Below are 18,074 nucleotides of genomic sequence, written 5' to 3'. Positions count from 1 at the left end.
TGTTAGCTTGCACAATATATATATTTATTTTGCAAAAAATAAAAAACAGAATTATTTTTCCAGATTTCTTTTTTCAGTTTTAATTGCTAAAGACAAAGATTTACGTTCCATGTATTTTTTGCTATTGACTCGCCAATTGTATAAATAAATAAACAAACAAACAAATAAATACATTTTAAAAAAATAAAAAGATTTGAAGATTTTTTTCTCTTCCAGATTTAATTGTCATACTGGCTTTAAATGTTGAATTTGTGATACGGGTTTTCAATGTTTATAAATTATATTTCAAAACGTTTAAGTATGTTTGTTAACTTTTATGTATAAATATGGAAAAAGGAAAACAATTGGGTTAAATCTGGGAAAATTTATGTCACTTATTGAACCAAAAAATCAAACAAAACAAACAAAAAAAAAAAGCAGCTGACCATGATGCCAATTAAACAGAGACTTACTGTTTCTAATCAGGCCACAGAGCAGCAATGAAAACGTGAATGATCGTAGAACTCCCATGACGGAAAGATGGAACTAGGGTTCCAATTCTAGAATCTCATTGATGAGGCTGATGATACCTGGAGGGCAGAAGAGAATCGGGTCATATATCAGATCACAGAGCATCATATCCTAGCCAGCTTGCAAACAAAAACTGGGATACGCTGATTGTGTCCATCTGGTGAGCAGTATTGCAGAATCAACAATGTCTGAACTAACTCCAATGCATAGAGAAATATCTGTTTTCATGCTTTGGTCCTCTGAATTGAAGGTGGACAGTACGGTTGCTGTTTACACCCCCAGAGCACCTTTCACTTCTTCACCAAACTGTCACTGTTCTCCTTTGTGGTAGATAACCAAACTGGAAAGAAGGCAGGGTCGGTTCTCTTGAAACAATACAAAAAGGAAAGCAGAAAGTGCTTGGGCTTCTCACTTTAGGGTTGGTCAAGAAATAGTACCGAGAAAGGAAGTGCTCTGTAGTACTGAGGTTGCAGTATATTGGGAGGATCTTTATAAACACAGATTTTTAAAGCTGCTGTAGTTTGGACAATTATTATTTGTTTATTTTTTTAGTAGCGTCACACACAGTAGTTCTATTGTAGACTCAGTCTCATTTCTGTGTCCAAAACACTTATTGACGAAATACAGCACCATATTTATGTAATATAGGGTACATTATAACATGCATTAGGCTCCGTTTATATTTACACACCAGCACATGAGCAGTAGGCTATGTATTTATGGAATTGTATATTATATTGCATTTTTGGTAGCCGATTGTAACTGCAGCTGGCGGTCCAGTGTGCAGAACATCTGTTTGGTTAAAGTTGTTTCATACACTTAAGAAGATTCACCTACAGCAATACAGGATGGAAGGTTTTTTTTTTTTTTTTTTTTTTTTTTTTAAATAAGCAGCTATAAAAATGTACTGTCAACGCATGTAAATATAAAAATCCCTAAATGCAATAATTATATCAGCGTCTGATATTAATAGCATTCTGAATACGTGTTTTTTGTTTAAACTTTGTGTCTTCAGAAGGAAGGTTCTATACATTTAATTGTGCATTTTTGATTTAATGAAAAGGTGCTGGAAAAGTTTTGTCTTGCGAGGCTAAGGCTGTAGGCAATGTTTAAATCAAACGACCATTTACCAAGGTCAGCGAATCTGAGAACACTTCATTTTAATAATGCTCTAGACTAGACCTTAAGCAACACTTAGTAACTTACAGTCTTGCTTAACGGCCACTCAAGGGAAAAGTGGCCTTTATGGACTAGTTATTTAACACAGCAGATATCTATAGTAATATGGGATTCATCAAAGTGGTCAATATACGGGTTATTATTAAATATCCCATCATGACTAACTATATTAGGTAAGTATTAAACACGGAAAAACAAGACAAAAACATGAATGACTTATATAGATTAATAACTGATACGAATTAGCTGGCAATTCCATGCAATTTAATAATAACGACCTATTATTAAACCGTATTCCTCATCGTGTCGTACGTTATTCTAACCTGTAATAGCAGTGCGAAATACATGACGTGTGTCTATGGAACAGAAATAGAATTCTAGTTCTATTTGTGGCGCGGATAAGAATGCTAAACCACGTCAGATTCTTTGGTTTTCCAATGACACCTTACCACGTAAGTAGACTGAACTCTAAAAGGGGTCCTTGAAAGAATGTTTTGTTCGAAGTTTTATTAAATACAACTAAGTTTTAATATTTATGAAACTTTTTCTAGCCTGGTAAGCCAACAACAGCGGTTTCACGACTATTCAACTGTATTTTATTTATTTAAAATAATAATTAAATAATAATAAAAAAAAACTTTGAAAAACGTCCTATAAAATCTGTAAGTGTGAACAAGTGTGTTTTCCCTATCGAACACGCTTTCTATTACTTAAAAAATAAAATAAAAACTGCCTTATTACACATAAGATTCACGGGGTTAAAACCAACAAAGCATTTGTGATTCACAATACATAGCACGAAAAACACGAGCTGTCAATTAAGTTACAAAACATACAGTACCCAGTCAATGTGTAAATAGGCTACTCAAACCAGTCAAGTACCGCTCATTGGCCGGAGATTAATAATTACATATTTAACCCGTATAGTGCCTCCGTCAAAACAACGATCTCCAGCCTACATTTCTATCTGTAGTTTCACTGAAGTTGCATGTACAGTATATACATTTTCATAAATCTATTGAATGGCACCAACACAGAACAGCACATACAGTTTATAAAAGCATGTCTTTGTTATTTCTACCTACCTTCACCTCATTTAGACAAAAATAATCCCGAAAGCATGTCTTCTTTTTTTCAATTACGTGTTGAAATTGAGTTGTTTCAGTAACAGCGGTGTTATAACTTATTTTCAACAGCACCGATTAGCTTGTGAGAAAGCATTAGAAACTCCTGAATGATAACGGGTATATAATCATTATGCAACGTCATTTTCTGAAGCCGAGCGTTTATAACAGGATGCGGTTGTTGGGAGCAAACCAATTTCTAAATGATGCATCTCGCCTCAAAGCGCTTTGCAAAAGAGCGTCTGTGAAAGGGGTGGGTGACTGGGAGCATTCGCTCTCTCCACTAAAGGTCATTTGTCACAAGTTGCTCCATTCAGCTGTTGTATTGTTTAGAGAACTTTTACCACACAGGTTTCAGGATAGGTCACTGCGGCTTTGGACATCACAATGGACAGGGTTTTACCCAAGTTATTAATCCAAAGTTTACTTTACACCAGTGGTTTGGGAAAGAAAATTTAAAAAGCAAACGGTTAACTGCATTTACTGAGCTCCTCTCCAAACCGTGTAATGCAGTTATCGCACTGAAAATCCCACTCAAAACTGCAAAACAGTAACACACCATTACATACAGGCAGCATGCACATTTTAAACTGTCGTTTTCAATGTCAAACACTAACACGGTTTAATTTAATACAGAGGTTCTGTAAAGTTGCTCAGTGCTGAAACAGTTAAGGACCCAAAAGTTAGCCCAAGTTGTTTTGTATAGCTAGTTTTGTATGACTAACAGTTTTGTTTTCCCTTTACAGAAATGCAGTGCAAAATGCAGCAGTGGAACCATAATATACGTTTTTTATAGTGGTTTACATTTGCAAGTTTGCAATATTTGTTTTGTGTAGTTTACTGAAAAAAATATATCTGCTGTAGAGAACATACATGTGTTTTCTGCTGTCAAGGGAACAGTGTTTTTTCTCTGACATTTCTTGCTCTTTGTATGAGGAAGCAGGCAATTAGACGTGATTGTTTAACAAGTAAAAACACATCACTTCAAGTTTCTCCAGCCTACTTCATGTTTCTTGAAACAATAGCAACTCTGCCGTCATGGTTTCACAAACTACAGTAACTACAGTAAGAGTTAAGGCTGTTCCTCTAACCAAAAAAGCAGGTTTACTTCCTGAAACAAAAAAAAATGTCCATGAATGTGAAGCTTAAATAACTATAAAAATGAAGGTCATTTTTAAAATTTAACTTTGTTAAAACACTGTACATATGATGGTATACGACCATAAAACAACAATTTACAAAATGTCAGTAAAGAAGGGTAAAAAACCAAAAAAAGCTTTCAATATATATATATATATATATATATATATATATATATATATATATATATATATATATATATATATAATGTGCTGTGCGGTTGCACGAGTATTTGTACATTTGCATGTCCTTTGTGTCTCCTCACCATTTATGTGTTTTCCTCAGGTTGTGTGTGGTCACCCCTGTTCTGGGAGTCAGGACCCAGAGTGGGCTACCCCCTTTCCCGTCTGTCCGTGTCTCCTTCCTCTGCTGAGTTCAGTGCTTGGAGCGGTGCTGCAGTTCAGTGAAGAGCATTTAAATTGAAAACTTGTGCAGTACATACCTAATGAGTTGTAGTCTGAGAAAATATCAAGCTCTTATTTTTATAGTATTATATTGTAAAATTTATAGTAAACAGATTGCCGTCGTTTGATGTACTGTCACACCTGTCATTTGTATGCCATGGCCCTATATTGCTTTACAGTCATCTACCATAATTCAGTATATACATTGTGACCGTATGTATTGCTTTGCGGTTACTTGCTGTAATAAAGTGTGACCGTATATTGCATTTAAGTCATTTGCTATAATTCAGTTTATATGGTCACACCACTTATTTTGAAGGAAACGGGCTGGCAACTCTATCATTTGACCGTTATTTTTATTAATTTCTTTTACAATGTATCGATTCCAAAAACTGGGCTACGTTTAATTTGAAAAGTAATGTTCTTTTATTGAATTTGTTTTATTTCTGCACTGGGGGCCAAAGAGCTCTGCCTTAATACACAGAGGGAGATGTCAATCAAAGCTTCCCACGCTGCCCGGCAAGCATTTCTTGAACCTGCACCTGTGGGACCACCTCTAGGGGGTGCTGGTCGGGAGCAGTTCATTAACTGTTTTATTTGCACAAAAATAGTGCAAGAAAAAAAAAATGGTCGTGTCTCAGGGTTTACATAAGTGCTTGCAGAAGTTATTCAAACATTTTAAAGTGCTTCTGTATCTTCAAGAAGGTCAATGCCATCATAGCAGAAGCTGTGGGTGTTTTTACTGTAAGGATGCTGACGCTACCACACACACACACTGCCAACATTTTTATTGGGTTGTTTAAAAAAAAAAGGTTTATATTCAAGTATATTGTAAGTCAAATATGCTATCTGATTAGATGCGTTTACATTGCATGGTGAAAACAGTTACATGTAGTGAAAGTTCATTAAAGAACTCTACTTGTGAGCTTTAAGACTAAAAAAACCAATACCAGTTTGTTAATTCTAAGAAATGTGTGGGAGTAAAGGTCATTTCTGGTTGAGCTGTAACATATTGATTCAATACATGACTAGACTGTACAAGTTCTATGTAACCTTAGTTTGTGACTTGAGATCATACAATGTATTATATAGTGAGTGTAACCATGAAGGGATTAGCTTGAAAAAAGTTTAGAATGGTAAAGCTGGTCTTCACATACAAAAGAAGCAACTGAGAAATATTGTGTTAATTGCATTGTCTGTTTTTTTTCTGTGATTTGTGAGCAGTTAAGTCACATAATTATTTCTGCAGAAAAAGAACAGCACCTGTGAAAATGCTTTTGTCAAACAAGATCTTTTGCAGCTTTCTGAGACAGGAAGAAAGGGTTGTTAATTATAATGCAAATCATGGCCACTTCAAAGCTAGTGGGAAAAAAAAGAAAAAAAAAACATTTTTAATATTCAGCCCAAAACAAAATACAGCACACGTATTCAGCAAACCACGCAGAGGAGCAGGGCAAACACATAATATCCATAAACACAAAAACATTATGAACTGAAAGACCTAACTATGGATACAATGGTTCAAATGATGTTCAAGGACCTGAAACCACGTGGCTTTGTTACAGTTTATAACTCCAAGAAAAGTTTGCTAGTGACAGCTTAGTAAATGATACAGAAGTACAGTTAACAGCATGGTAAAGCACACAACAATGGCAGATGCATCGTCTAAACATGTACCAGTAAAATGGTTTGGAGTTATAATTTTAATTGTAAAGTGCTGTGGGCACACGTCTGTAGGATAGAAGGAGCCAAGCATAGCCTCATTCTCTGAATGTCAAGTTCCAATGCTGAGGGGCGCACGCCTACTTTCTGTTGGGTCTCGTCAAATCAAGTTACTTTTGAACCACCTTTTCTAATATCATAACTCATTACAGTGTATTTGGTCTTAAATGTGTCAACCAATAAATAAATAAAAATAAGAAAGAAAGAAAAAATATATATATATTTTTTTAACCCTTAGCTATGGGATTTTATATCAATCAATCAAACAGTATTTATTTTATATAGCGCCTTTCATAGTGGACCACCATCACAAAGCGTTTTACAAGATAGTGAGGAGCAATGCATAATATATTAAATACAGTGAAATACAGGGCATAGTACATTAAATACAACAGTAAAAAAAAACAATGCAAATACATTAACTACAAGCATATTACATTAAATAACAGGCTAGGATGTGAATTCTAAACACTGTGGATACGTGTGTCAGGCAGAAACATACGAATAAGATGGAGTAAAAAACCTAAAATATCCATTTAGACAACAGCTAATAACAGATATCACGCTTAGACAGCATTAAAAGCAAGAGAGAACAACTTTTGAGAGTTGATTTGAAGCGAGCGATTGTAGGAGCTGCACGCACTAAATGGGAGAGAGTTCCAGAGAGTCAGGGCCATGAAGCTAAAAGAGTGCTCTCCGAGTGGACGATAGTTAACAGCAAGGGTGTGGGACGTGGGAGAGGTGAGCTTGACAGCGAGATGCTCAAACGAAGAGAAGACTGGCATAGAGAGAGTTGAGGCAGCGAGCACACAGTTAGCAATAACAGCAGTGCCCCCACCGCTACCAGTGAGGCGTGGCTTGTGGATAGGTGTAGGGAGTGCTTATCATTTACAGAGTGCCAGGGTTCAGCGAGACAGAGAAGATCAAGATTAGCATCAGTTATAAGTTCATTGAGAAGCCAAGCGTTCTTAGTCACAGAACGGCAATTTAGGAAAGAGAATTTAGCTACAGTTTGTAACAGGCTGTACAGGGAGAGAGGGAGTTAGTAACGGTATCTGAAGCAAGTACTTACCAGTGTTCGTTCTGGGAGAGGGAGAAAGAGTGAACACGCTGTGTCCAGGGGATCCAGACATTAGATGTCAAGGTGTTAATGAGACCTCTGGTAGCCATTGGGAGAGATTAGGAAAAAGTCTTCGCTCCAACTGTCCTCACTCTGACTGCCACAGCTCACTCTGTAAAATAATAATAATAATAATAATAATAATAATAATAATAAATAATACCTTAAAGTTGATTTACTAATTTCACAAAATGTGCACTTTTGTTTTAATTATATATATATTATATATATATATAAACAAAAGTGCACATATTTTTTTTCAGAACAAACGGCTGGTATACGTCGGCCTTTTAACTCCAGTTCAATTAATCTTCTTGTACTGTGCGCTAGTCGGAACTCAAATAAAGGAACACCAGGCCACGTAGCTGTAAAGTACTGTGGACGGTTAAAACAGTCTTATTAAACACGCACACGCCAGAATTGTAAATGTAATGCCAGCACATAAACATTACACTAATAACATCTGATACAATGTTAGTTTTAAGTATTCATCTTGCGTTTTTTCTTCTTCTTTTCTCTCAACAGAAGTCGGAACCAAAGGAAGCGACACGTTGTTGTTGCAGGATAGTGTTTTGGTCTCCAGGAAGCAGCACCACGGTACGCTGACAGGTTTTTTAAATTAGTTTTTTTATTATTTTTATTATTTTTTATTTAATGATTCATGCTGGAGGAGGCAATTGCTCTGATCGAACTGTACTTAGTTGTTAGGATTATACCTTTCTCCTGGGTGCTGTATTTCATGCTTGTTCATTGTCTGGACTGCCATAGGGAATAAATAGACAGGTAAATACACATACTTAGCATATCAGACTATACAGAGTGGGGAATGTTTCTCGATTGGATTGTTAATTACGTATCGTTAACATGTCTATTCTGTCAATTGACACTACGGGTTACGATGCTGCCAGCCATACCTTATCGTTGGCTTGCGGTTCTAACACCGGCTATTTTCGAGTCTAAACACAGGGATAATTAAACAGCTTAATAAACCAATTCGCCAGCTTGTTTAATTACGAAGTCCGAAGCCTATAGGGGGTTTCGTGACAGTCATACGCATGATGTTCATGTGAAACGGTGCTTGCTCCAGTAGTATCGGGACTGATACTGCGCTTGTGTTTTCTGAATAATTAGAACTCTGCTTTCCTTCTGAGTAAGGTGTCTTGGTGAAGGGTTTTGGCCAAAGTTGGCTCTGCCAATCCTGGTCTTTGTTCTAACTCTGTTTAAATTGCTGAATTGAACCAATTAAACCTCCACCCAGACCCGGAAGTAGCGAATTATATCATTTTAACTGTTAAACTAGGCGTGTAATGGACCTCCAGGACCGTGATTGGACATAAATAAATACATAAATAAATAAATAAATAAAATAGTACAGACTGCCTATTTCATGTTGGACTGGAAGTACCTTGCGGTACGAGGTGAAATATAATTATTTAAGAACTATTTCCCCACTGACTTGTTGTTTGTTACAGGCAAGAGATATCTGCAGGGGTCATCTTCCTGAGGGTTAGTGTCAGCAGGAGGGAACATGGACTTCTCCAAGTTTCTGGATGATGACTTTGATGTGAAGGACTGGGTGAACGGGGTCTTTAAGACAGTCCAGAAGGACGCACCTGGCAAAGTGGACGGCCATGCTGCAACTCTGGTCATGAAGTTACAGCTTTTCATACAAGAAGTCAATAATGCCATTGAAGGTAACAGGACAACCACATTGATACCAATATATTGCACTCATTTCAATCCCAGCACAATTACTCACCAACTTTGTGATTCTCATGACATTTTGTTCATCTTTTTATGCAGTCTATAAACAAGTGTTACACTCTAATAAATGTAACTTCAGTCAGGCATGAAGTCATAGCAAACACCTGAAATTTCAGTCTCTCCCTATAATATTAACTGCCTGCTGATTTGCAGAAAGACACGGTTCATGGGGTTCGAAAACACCGCCATTTTGCCATGAACATCGTAATGCAGTGTAGTTCTGTGTTATGACCTCACAAGCTTGTATTTCTGAGTAACCCATGGCAACCACAACAGTGTGGTGGTTGAGTTTGTTTGTCTGTCTAATGAACTTGGTCTGGTTGAAACTCAGCCCTACACAATAGGAACAGTTTCTTCACCCCTCGTCCGCATTGATTCCCTTCTGTTTTGACTCTTCCCATGTATTTGCATAGAGAGCAGTCACCAGGCCCTTCAGAACATGCCCAGAGTGCTGCGTGATGTGGAGGCCCTGAAACAGGAGGCCTCCTTCCTGAAAGAGCAGATGGTCCTTGTGAAAGAGGACATAAGGAAGTTTGAACAGGACACAGTGCAGTCCATGCAGGTATTACCAGAGCCACCACTCAAGCATGTAGAGAATTGAGGAGATCCTGAAACAACTTATGTGTGTCTGAATCAGATCTGAAGAGACTGGTCAACAAGCTGGTATTACACAAAACTGCAACCTCCTGGCTATGTTTCCATTTACAAGTTGGACACGTTTCTAGCAAAGTTGCAACATTTGGTGCAGAAATGTATGGGAATCTATGAGTACAAAACAGGGTTGGCAAACTCCATTCTAGTAAACAAAACTGGTGTGCGTTATGACATCTTGAGTTTAAAAAATAGGTCATGTATATGTTTGTTTTTTCTAACCAGAACAAAATGTATTTTATTTTAATTATCTGTTCACTAGCCTAATGCATAAGCTTGCTTGAGACATAGCCATGGTGGCGTGCTGTTCTTCTACTTCAGTTTCCTGAAGATTGAAATTAGAGCAGATCATTGTGCTCTGGCGTTACAAAGCAGAGATAAGTTGAGACCAACTTATTTCATTTGCTGAGTGTGCATATATCGATGCTGACGGTTATGATGTTTTGGGAAACCCAGAACAGGAAACACGACCCTGGTTTCTTCAAAGCTGCCACAGTGACAAGCTTCATTGTGGCAACACCATAAATGGCAATGTCAATGAAGCTTCCGTCGGTGATGAACGAGTGCAATTAAAACCTCTAAACCAAATGTGCAGCCAAAAAAATCCCTAAATCTAAGCAATTAACAGATTATGAAACTGTCTCACACAGTCGACCACATCTCAATCACCCCTTCATGCATGTCTGTTCCACATTGAAAAGATCTGGTTTGCTCTGTGTTTCAGGTTCTCGTGGAAATCGACCAGGTTAAATCGAGGATGCAGGATGCTGCCGAGGCACTGCAAGAAGCAGACAAGTGGAGCACGCTGAGTGCAGATATCGAGGAGACGTTCAAAACACAGGTAACTTCAACCCAGCGCTGTGAGCATTCACTGACCCACGTTGTGTGCTGTATATTTGTACTTTAAATTGAAACTGGTGAGTACAGCATTTGTGTTGGGTACAGCATTCTTCCTGACAGCACAGTACACAACATGATTTTTTGTACAAGCTGTATAAACACTAGACTGTCACTTTCTATGACTGTCATCTCACAGGACGTGGTCGTGATCTCTTCCAAGCTGACGAGCATGCAGAGCAGTTTAGCCATGCTGGTGGATACTCCCGATTATTCAGAAAAATGTGTTCACCTGGAGGCCTTGAAGAACAGGCTGGAGGCTATGGCCAGCCCTCAGATCGTTGCCACTTTCAATTCACAGACTCTAGGTGAGTGGTACAATACTGCAGACTGGACAGGAGCTGCAATGCCACAAATGACCTTCAGACGGCACCACTGCTGTGTTGTAAAAACACTAGCGGAATCGCTTCCAAATTTTAAGGTTATTCTTAGTGTGACTACAAAAAGGATATTATTAATAAAATAACTCATTTAAATTCTACTACTCTGTCTTATTAAGTGTGTTTAGTGCAGGGTTGATGTGTTTTTTATTTTTTTTCAAATAGTTTTCGATACACTATGTTTTGGTTTAGTGCTGAAAAAAATTCACTCATTACAATATGAAAGAATGAAAGACTTATTTATCACGGGACTCATGAGTTTCTGTGACGGTTTCCTGATTTGTAAAGCGCTTTGTGGTGTTTGCCGTGTAAAGAGCTGTGCAAATGCTACAGTACCTTGCACAGTAACGGTAGTAATTTGTGTCTTTGCAGAGCAAGCCAAAGTGTTTGTGAAAGTGTTCATGGAGATTGACAGGATGCCGCAGCTCCTCACCTACTACTACAAGTGCCACAAGGTGTCCTTTCTTACATGCGTTAATATATATGATTTAACACTGCAGACCTGTATACAGGATTAGGAAAGAGTGCTCCTCTCAAAACTGCAGAGCACTATGCCAGTATCTATTGCTGCACTCTAAAAACAAATCAGTAAACTAATATTTATATTTGTACCTGTGCCCATCTATTTAGACCCTGAAGGGGTACTAAAAATACTTTTGTGGATACATTTTTTGTTATAGGCATTTTTTGTTCACCTGTGTTGTTTCATCCTCCTCTTCCTCGCTGCAGGGCCAGCTGGTGACTGTTTGGCAGGACCTGTGCCAGAGCGAGCTGAGTCTGGACAGGCAGCTGACAGAATTCTACGACACACTGCTGGCAACGTGGCATTCTCAGCTTCAGTGGAGCAGCCAGGTCCAGTACTGTAGCTGCAAACCTGCAATGCACACGCACACGCACACACATTCAACTAGCATAAACTTACAACTGTAAAGTCGATAGTTTTTTTTAAGACAGACCTTTTTACCGCCGAGCTGTTTATTAGGAGGTATGGTCACATCTCGCATTTGACCCATTACGCCACAATTGCACTTACATTCTCGCTATAATGTGGAACACACAGAGCACATCTGTTACTGCAGCGTTATAAAGGCAGAGCACTGTTTATCTGCTTATCTAATAACTCAGTTGCGCCCTTCTTTGGTATTGATCACTATTACTCTATGGAGCACATTCAGCTGCCCCTGAAAGTACATTTAGAGACATAATTCAACTTCCAATTTTTCTGCATAAAATTATCCTCTTCTGAAACTACTGTGTGGCCTTATTATTGGATTCGATTGTTTTTTTTTAACTTGTGTTTTTATTGCTGTATTGTTAGCATTCATAAATTCTAAAGGATTTTGTCTTTTTTCAACAGGTATTTAAAAACCCTTATGAGATTGTGACAGTTCTTCTAATTCAGACCCTTGGGGCCATGGTGCCTTCAATCCCAGTGTGCCTCAGCACAGGAATGGAGAGAGCAGGACAGGAAGCCAAGCTCCTGACCCTGCTGGATCTCTATGAAACAGCCGCTCACTTTGCTAAGGGACTAGAAGCTGCCATGTTACCTCACCTTGGTATGTGTCTGAAGCATCCTTTTCCTCCTGTACATAGTGCCTATGAAATATTTTTTCAAATACCCATCACCCGAGTTTTTAGGATGATGGGTATTTTTAAAAACTATCCAAAAACGAACCAGGTTATGAGTCTTTTGTTCTCCGTAGGTGAAAGCAACCTCTTGAAAGTTGGGGAGTTGGTCACTGCGGTTTATGGTTCTTATAGACCATACCAGCTTCAATACGGAGAGCTGGAGGAATCCCACCTGCTCATTCAGATCAGTGCTGTGCCGCTGGTAAGTTGAAACTTCGTCTGAGTCTCCTTCGAAGAAGGAGTTTACAGTACTTGTCGTTGCCCCTTTCCCCAGTTTTGAACCCTGTTGGGGAGGATACATATATAGATATAATATATCCCATGCTCATCACTGTGAGTTATATTGTTTTTTGATACATGTGTATTGGCTTAGTGTGTGTGCCTTGTTGGCTCTGTTGGCTGCTGGGTGCCAGTACTGTACGTGCTTGTCTTGTGTCTGATCTGCAGGAACGTGGGGAGGTGATGGACTGTGTGCAGGAGTTAAGTCACTCTGTCAACAAGCTCTTCAGCCTGGCCACTGCAGCCGTAGACCGATGCATCAAGCTGACAGATGGCTTGGGGGTGTGCGGGCTTCTCAAAGCGCTGAAGGCTCTTTTTACAAAGTACGCTATGTGAAACTGATGGTAATCTCTCTCAGATCATGGAAAAGTAGTGTCACACTGTGACATTTCCGTTTATGAAAGCGATGTTGTAGAGTTACATTATAGATGACATTATTAGGAAACCACATTGATTTTCAGAAGATTAGCTTCACTATTCATACCGGTTGTCTCTTGCTTGTGTTAAAACGGACCAAAAGTGGGCGCTAACGTAATAACATTACATTACAGACATCATAAAAAAATAAATAAAAGAAGAAACAATTGTAAGTGTGCACAGTATTGTTTTGTAACTGTCTTGCTGCATGTTTTGTTCACACCTAGGTATGTTTCGGACTTTGCTGGCACACTGCAGTCTATACGAAAGAAATGCAAACTGGAAGACATGCCAAACGGCTCCCTGTTTCAAGAAGACTGGACGGCTTTTCAGAACTCTGTTAGGTGAGTCTCAGACTTCAGCTAGGTTAGGTTGGTTTGCCAGTTGTTTCAGATTGCGGTCTGGTGATAAGTCAACCACAGAGTCTTCAGGCCTGACTGTCTTACTGCGGAATTGGAAAGGGAGCAGGAAACCATCAGTGACACTTTCATACAATTGACTGATTCCACCATAGCCAGATATTACTGCAAACAAACTTGATTGTCAATACCAGGAACTTTTCTTTTTAATAATGGTAACTGCTTTTAAGCTTGAAGAAAAATTGTGGTTGATTTAATTTATCTTTCAGAATAATAGCAACTTGCGGTGAACTACTAAGGCAGTGTGGCGCTTATGAGCAGCAGTTAGCAAACAGGTAAGATGGACATGAGAAAGAGGTTATAAGTAGGCTTGCTACTTTTCAATTTTAATCGGTAAAGCCCATGAAACGTCCAATTCCCCAAAAATGTATAGTTTGACTGAAATAAATTTATATAGGACAAACGTCGGTAAAACCACTCGCTATTTTGTATTTTCTTACCAAAAATAATAATTGAAATCATCTCTAGTCTGTGTAGTTTTTATACTTGCTGTCTGTCCCATCTCTGTTCCGCTCTGAATGGCTGGGGGTAGCTGTCAGTCAACTCAGTGGTCCCTTTATTAGGCTACTGTAATTTCACTGTCAGTCATTTCATCCTGTTGTGACAGATCTCGTTGACTGAAGCAGCGCTAGAATGCTCTCATTCGTTTAAATGACTGTCAATCATCAAGACCGACTGGGCACTTTCATTTGCCAGCTACCGCGCCTGTCATTCAAAGCGCCTACTTTGAAATCAGCAGGTTAAGGTGTAGGTAAGCTTTTGCTATAGTTATACGATGACAGTTACTAGTTTGATTTGAAAAGGGGCTCAAGATGAAAACGCTTAGAGTATTGTGCACGATACTCTGACCGACGTCTGAAGTCTCCACGGCACGACGAAGCGGGCCCGTCTGCCTTGCCTTCCAGTGACTGAGTGAAGGAGAGGGGTGCAAGTTAGTTCTGTTCAACTATCAAATGTTTTGTTATGCTATAAAAGTGTGTAATACACTTTTATATGCTGCGTTTTCTATGGTTTATCTGAGACAATTTTTTAATTTGTGTAGGATCTTTATCTGTACAAGGTATCGCTCCGCTGTAACCAAACGTTATTTCAATTAGAATGGTGGTAACCATGCATGTTGTTGCATGTTGAATACGATAATGGGGTTTCGCTAATGAGACGTTTCTCAATGGCATAAAAAGTGTATTATATTATTTTTATTTAAAGGTTGATTTCACCCATTCTCTACTTGAATTGAGAAATGATAGAAAAAAATATTTCTATAATTGTCTATTAATCGTCGAATTGACAAAAAAATAAAAATCGAATAGTAGCAAGCCTAGTTTTAAGTATCTGAAAACTAAACAGCATGTACATTAATACAATGAAAAGCGGACATCCTAAAGTGTACAGCATCCCATTTTTTTAAACTCATGGGGTTGTGAACTGAACCCACCGTGTCTGCTTGTAGGTTCTTGTCGACAGCAGGGAGATACCTGTCTGATTCGTACAGCCCCAGCAGCCTGACCGGGATTCAGGAAGCCAGCGCTACAGACAGAAGGAGCTCCACTCGAAACCCCTGGCAGGAGTACAATTACTTGCTGAAGGGAAATGCAGCTGAGTATGCCAGCCTGATGGAAATGCTCTATAACTTAAAGGCAAGAACTCATTTTAAAACACACTTCCACAGATATTGCTAATGTTTCCAGTGCTCTGTAACATATTAATGGATGCAGTTACATTGTGGTTGGATGCAGCTGATTGTTCACAGCAATGACCTGCAATATGACAGAAAGCCCTTCATTTACGCTGATCTCAAAGTACGATGCAGCTTCAAATTCTGAGAGAACATTTTGGGGGCAAAACACTGCTCAATATGTTATCAGCTACAGCAATCAGACTAAAATAAACCCGACAATATTCAACGAACATAATAATGCACAGATCAAGCCAAAACTCTACTGTTCTTCATTTCTATAGTGATTTTACCCTCAAATAATTCTCACACAGATCATGGCACTGATTAGTTTTAAACACCTTTACCTCACCTGTACCTCAACGTGCCTCCTTTGCGAGTATAAGGAGGGTAAAGCAGGCAGTTCAGGGTTCCTGGATCTAAAGTGAGTGTGGTCCTGTTTTAGGAGAAGGGGACGGGAAACTCAAGCCTGCTGGCTGAGCCTCGCTCTGCTCTGACCCGTTTGAACCAGCAGGCCCACCAGCTGGCCTTTGACTCGGTCTTCCTGCGCATCAAACAGCAGCTCGTCCTGGTTTCAAAGCTGGAGGTGAGACTAAAAGCCTTCATCACGGACACTGAATGAAACGAGACTAGAAACTTGACTGCCCAGTTCATATGTGTGTAGCTGTAGGTGGTGTCTCGGCCCTAGAATTGAGCGAATAAGATGAAAGCAAAGATTAGAGGGGTTGGAAGATAGATGAAGAGGGAGTCTGCTTTACCCAAAATCACTTTGAGACTTACAGTATCCCATACCGCAGTGATGTACGTAGAAACAAATAAACCAGGACCTGCTCAAATGTATTTCTCTGTTAAGCATAGCAAGGTGTTTTATTTATTGCGAAGGTTACATAGTTTATTGAGCAAGTACCTATATATTGATCCTTTTTTAAATATGCACACAGTTTCTATTGATGTGCTTTAATAATATCTAGATTAGATAAGCGTGCTTTGTTTCCTGTTCCTAACTTGTTTTATTGTGTTTATTCTGCAGAGCTGGAGCTCCAGTGGCAGTGGGGAGACTCTTACGGAGGCCTTGCCCACGTTCAGCCTGTCCCCTCTTGAATACATCACCAACGTACGTGTTTCATGGTCTGCTGGTGGAGTGACTGTTCAAAGCTTCCTAGGTTTTTAGGACCGCCCAAGAAAAGGGTTAAGTAGAAATTGTATAATTGTATGGTATTCCTTCTGCTCTGCAAGAAAATGAAGTATGATTATAAAGTGTTGTTGACTTCAATAAATGACATATTTGTGTTGCTTGATACGGATCAGTGGTGGGTCATTCCATCTAAAATAGACCACGTTCTGAGTAGCTGTTTCCTGTTTTTGTGGCTGATGATGCATAAGCCACATGGTTGCTGTGTTGTGCAAAAGGAGAGCTGGATTGGAATGCCCCCCAGCACACATAGTTTTGTTGTATGAGCACACTGTTGCAGTGCCAGAAATTGATTTTATTTGCACACTTGAATCACACTCAGTAATGGTTTCAACACTTGTATTTTCTGCCTCAGATTGGTCAGTATATCATGTCCCTGCCTTTGCATTTGGAGCCCTTTGTCACCCAGGAGGATTCTGCCCTGGAGCTGGCATTACATGCAGGGAAACTGCCATTCCCTCCAGAGCAAGGTAAGCAGTACAAGGGACAGAGAACACACCGTACTAGACTGATTGCTATATATTTTTCAGTGTACCTGCAATAATGATTTGATCTCGTCACTCATGATCTAGATGTTGTACGTGAAGTCTAACCATTACAACCATATGTGTGCTGGTGCCCTGGTTACTATGTTGAGGTTGCATATCTGTCCGATTTTCATACAGGGCTGAGAGTAGGTGTCGGGTTGGCAGGTGCTTCTGTATCCAACACTACGAATTACTGTTCAGTTTCAGGAACATTGTCAAAAGGGATGGGTCTTACGGCCACCGTTTCTGCATGTTTCATCATAGGAGCAGCTTTAAAAAAGGGATCCTAAATAAAAATGGCAGTACTTTTAAATAGTCTTATTAATTCTATTTTATTATTTTTATTTTTAATAGGTGATGATTTACCAGAACTTGACAATATCGCAGACTACTGGCTTGGATCAGTTGCCAGAGCGACGATGCAGACCTACTGTGATGTTATTCTGCAGATCCCAGAACTCACTCCACACTCCACCAAACAGCTGGCTACTGACATAGGTAAGGGGCGCTTGTTTGTGGCTATTAAGGACAGTACTGTGCAAGTAGCATAGGATGGCTTAACTATAAAAAACTCTGAATATTGGCCACACTCTTCTTAACTGTTGGGAGTTGTTTAAATATGGTACTGTATTTCTGTGCAGTAAGACCTGTTTTCTTACAACAGGCTGAGTGATTGACGACAGATTTATGGTAAAACAACGTTCGAATTCATGTTAATTTCTTTTCATTTCCCCCCAGATTACCTGAGTAATGTGATGGATGCACTGGGCTTGCAGCCGTCACACATGCTGCAGCAGATTGTAACTCTTCTGAAGACCAAACCGGAGGACTACAGACAAACAGCGAAAACCCTGCCGAGAAGACTGGCCTCCACCTTCGCAGCAATGAGGAGGCTCGATTATTAGGCTTTACAGGACAGCTCGAGAGGAAGGCACAAATGTATTTTTTTAACATTAACTGAATGTCTGCCGTTTTTGTATTGATTCGCTTGTCAGTTATGTACATACAACGGTTACAAATAAAAAACAAACTCCCAAACTTTAAA

The 18,074-nt window shown here is 39.1% G+C and overlaps 2 protein-coding genes across 8 annotated transcripts in view; one reads left to right on the top strand and one right to left on the bottom strand.

The window, feature by feature from the left end:
• Positions 1-7,237, bottom strand: part of LOC117431421 (interleukin-21 receptor-like) — a 21,645-nt gene extending 14,408 nt beyond the window's left edge. The window contains exons 1-2 of one of the 3 annotated variants that reach the window (XM_058995749.1): positions 7,152-7,237; positions 453-569 (exon numbers count right to left, since the gene is read on the bottom strand). In XM_058995749.1, the coding sequence (XP_058851732.1) occupies positions 453-510 (58 nt within the window). In that variant the 5' untranslated portion in view covers positions 511-569; positions 7,152-7,237. Of the gene's footprint in view, positions 1-452; positions 570-2,774; positions 3,035-7,151 lie in introns of those variants that run through there. The other 2 variants (XM_058995750.1, XM_034052301.3) reach the window with 2 other exon arrangements.
• LOC117431175 (conserved oligomeric Golgi complex subunit 7-like) lies at positions 7,205-18,074 on the top strand. 5 transcript variants are annotated; one of them, XM_058995746.1, is made up of 19 exons: positions 7,205-7,223; positions 7,725-7,796; positions 8,672-8,893; positions 9,377-9,525; positions 10,339-10,455; positions 10,651-10,819; positions 11,264-11,346; positions 11,621-11,743; positions 12,249-12,447; positions 12,595-12,722; positions 12,968-13,122; positions 13,444-13,560; positions 13,845-13,910; positions 15,086-15,272; positions 15,756-15,896; positions 16,341-16,424; positions 16,858-16,972; positions 17,384-17,527; positions 17,768-18,074. In XM_058995746.1, the coding sequence occupies exons 3-19, from the start codon at positions 8,728-8,730 to the stop codon at positions 17,932-17,934; spliced, it is 2,310 nt and encodes a 769-aa protein (XP_058851729.1). In that variant the 5' UTR covers positions 7,205-7,223; positions 7,725-7,796; positions 8,672-8,727; the 3' UTR covers positions 17,935-18,074. The 5 variants fall into 5 exon arrangements, with proteins under 5 accessions (XP_058851729.1, XP_058851731.1, XP_033907760.1 ...); XM_034051869.2 differs by lacking the exon at positions 7,205-7,223 and adding an exon at positions 7,516-7,627; XM_034051867.3 differs by lacking the exons at positions 7,205-7,223; positions 7,725-7,796 and adding an exon at positions 7,803-7,982.

The sequence above is a fragment of the Acipenser ruthenus genome, chromosome 22, assembly GCF_902713425.1.
Source record: "Acipenser ruthenus chromosome 22, fAciRut3.2 maternal haplotype, whole genome shotgun sequence".
NCBI lineage: Eukaryota > Metazoa > Chordata > Actinopteri > Acipenseriformes > Acipenseridae > Acipenser > Acipenser ruthenus.
The sequence above is the reverse complement of the archived record's forward strand: the minus strand, read 5'-3'. Positions and strand labels throughout refer to the sequence as shown.